Source organism: Clupea harengus, chromosome 24, assembly GCF_900700415.2.
Source record: "Clupea harengus chromosome 24, Ch_v2.0.2, whole genome shotgun sequence".
Taxonomy (NCBI): domain Eukaryota; kingdom Metazoa; phylum Chordata; class Actinopteri; order Clupeiformes; family Clupeidae; genus Clupea; species Clupea harengus.
In genome coordinates this window covers 7,543,823-7,546,322 of record NC_045175.1, presented here as the reverse complement: position 1 = coordinate 7,546,322, position 2,500 = coordinate 7,543,823, and the positions used below count along the sequence as shown (strand labels likewise).

The 2,500-nt window shown below is 45.4% G+C and overlaps 1 protein-coding gene across 1 annotated transcript in view; it reads left to right on the top strand.

Annotated features, from left to right (window-relative positions):
* Positions 1 to 2,500, top strand: part of LOC105909908 (phosphofurin acidic cluster sorting protein 2-like) — a 93,498-nt gene that overhangs the window by 68,411 nt on the left and 22,587 nt on the right. The window contains 2 exon segments of the mRNA XM_042703420.1: positions 109 to 192; positions 1,736 to 1,881. Coding sequence (XP_042559354.1) covers positions 109 to 192; positions 1,736 to 1,881 — 230 coding nt within the window.

Here is a 2,500-nt window from a genome sequence, read left to right as displayed (position 1 = left end):
AACCTTTTGTGTGCTATTTTATCCTGCAACAACAGTGTGTGTGTCTCTCTCTCTCTGTGTGTGTGTGTGTGTGTGTGTGTGTGTGTGTCTTCTGCTTGTTTTCCCCAGGGAGACCTGTTGACTGTGGAGAAGAGCAAATCGTCAGCAAGTCGCTTCACAGACGAGAGCTCTGTCCTGGAGCCTACCCCTGGGGTTAGTGTGTGTGTGTGTGTGTTTGTGTGTGTGTGTGTGTGTGTGTGTGAGGAAGAGAAAGACTTATCTGACTGGGCTTATCCAATTTATATGGGTCCCACTCAGTCATCTGCTGGCTGTACAAAGTCACTGTTCTCTCTCTCTTTCTCCTCTCATCTCTTCACTTCTCCTCTCTTCTCCTCCCTTCTTTTTTCTTCTCCTCTCTTTCACCTCTCTTCTCTGTTCTCTCCATCAGGCTTCCCCCCATGTGTCAGGCTGCCTCCTCCTCCTCCATCTCCCCATGTTTCTCTCTTTCTCATAAATCTGTTCCCATCTGTTTGTCTTCCACTCGGGCAGCTTGATGTAAAAAAAAGGGTCCATTTACAAAGCAGCCCTGCACACACAAAGATATCCATTATGTGCTCTCTCTCTCCACTCTCTCTCTCTATATATCTCTCTCTCTCTATCTCTCTCTCTCTCTCTCTCCTCACTCTCCCCGCTCTTGCTCTCTCTCTCTCTCCTTCCTCTTTCTTCCCCCTCTTTCTCTTTCCCTCTCTGCTCTCTCTCTCTCTCTCTCTCTCTCTTCTCACTCTCCCCGCTCTTGCTCTCTCTCTCCTTCCTCTTTCTTCCCTCTCTCTCTCTCTTTCTCTCTTTCTCTTTACTCTCATTCTGTTTGCAGAGACTGAGGTAAACTCCGCTGTCTCTGTGTTGTCATGCATGACTAAGGCATAGAGTCAGAAACATGCAGGGAGGAACAAGGGAGCAATTCAGTTCAATTCAGTTCAATTCAGTTCAATTCAGTTCAATTCAGTTCAATTCAGTTCAATTCAATTCTATGCAATTCAATTAATTTAATTTCAGTTTAGTTCAGTTCAGGTCAGGTCAGACAATTCACAATACAGACAATTCACACACACACAGACACGTACAGTTAGCCAGAAGGCCATCTGCGCTTGTGTTATTTCTGTGATTTGTCATTATTGTAACTCAGATTTATCTCACATGAGCATAACCATAGCAACGAATGAATATGCCACTTTGTGATGGCCCCTACCAAAGAATGTTTCCCTTGTTCATGCTGTTGTTATGTGCTATGTAACCTTTCATTAATTAATTTGGGGTAAAGATACTGTACTTCTGCCTAACTATTATCTCACATATATATATACGTATGTGTGTGTGTGTGTGTGTGTGTGTGTGTGTGTGTGTGTGTGTGTGTGTGTGTGTGTGTGTGTGTCTGTTTGTGTGTGTCTGTGTGTGCTTATGTGTGTGTGTATGTATCGCATGTCTGTGTGTGCTCATGTGTGTATATATGTGTATCTCTTACATACACATACGCATGCATACATTATATATATGTCTATATATCTGCTTTGTATAACCCTCTCCTCAATCACGCCATATCTCTCTCTCTCTCGTGTGTGTGTGTATCATATATTTGTGTATATATACTGTATATATGTGTGTGTGCATATGTAGATGTAATATGTAATTGCATTATAATATATATATATTTTATTTGCTTTTTGTATAACTCTCCTATCCTCTCTGTCTGTCTGGGCAGGATGTACCGGAGGAGGAGGTTCTGGTGGGCCCGGTGGCCATGGCTGCTCCAGAGGTCAGTGCCAGCTGGGACGTGAGCACGGACAAGCTGGCCGGCACCGTGGGCAAACTCTGCAAGACTGAGTCCCAGAGTCACATGTCCCCCAGGTAGCGCCACCCAACCCTGATCCGGTGTAATGTGTGTGTTTGTGTGTGTGTGTGTGCGTGTGTGTGTGCATGCACGCTCGTTTGTACATCTCTGTGCATGTGTGTGTGGGTGACACAAAGTATTTATTTGCAGTATTTATTTATTAAACGCTTTATTTCACTGTCAACACATATCAGCATGTACAAGACATTTAATTACACAGAAGAATCCAAGAATCAGCTCAACTTGCGCACACACACACAAACACACACACACACACATGCCCCCACAGTCCCACAGCCAAATATCACCCAGGTTACGCCACTCGTCACCAAGGTAACGTCACTCTCTACCCATTTACATTCCTCGTCGGGCACCGCAAACTTTCCGCTCCACATCTCCCCGCTCCACATCTCCCCTATCCGTCACTGCTTCAGGAGCAGAGCACCGAGAACAGGACTGCCAGCACGAGCGGAGAGGGGCACGCAACGCTCACTGATCCCAGCTCAGTAAACAACACATGACAATAGGAAGGAATAAGAAGGGGGTTGGGGGGGGGGAGGCCATGCTGCAGTGATGTAGTCCCCAAGCAGAGAGGCCCTTTTCTAATCCATTATCTATTATCTTCTTATCTAATGA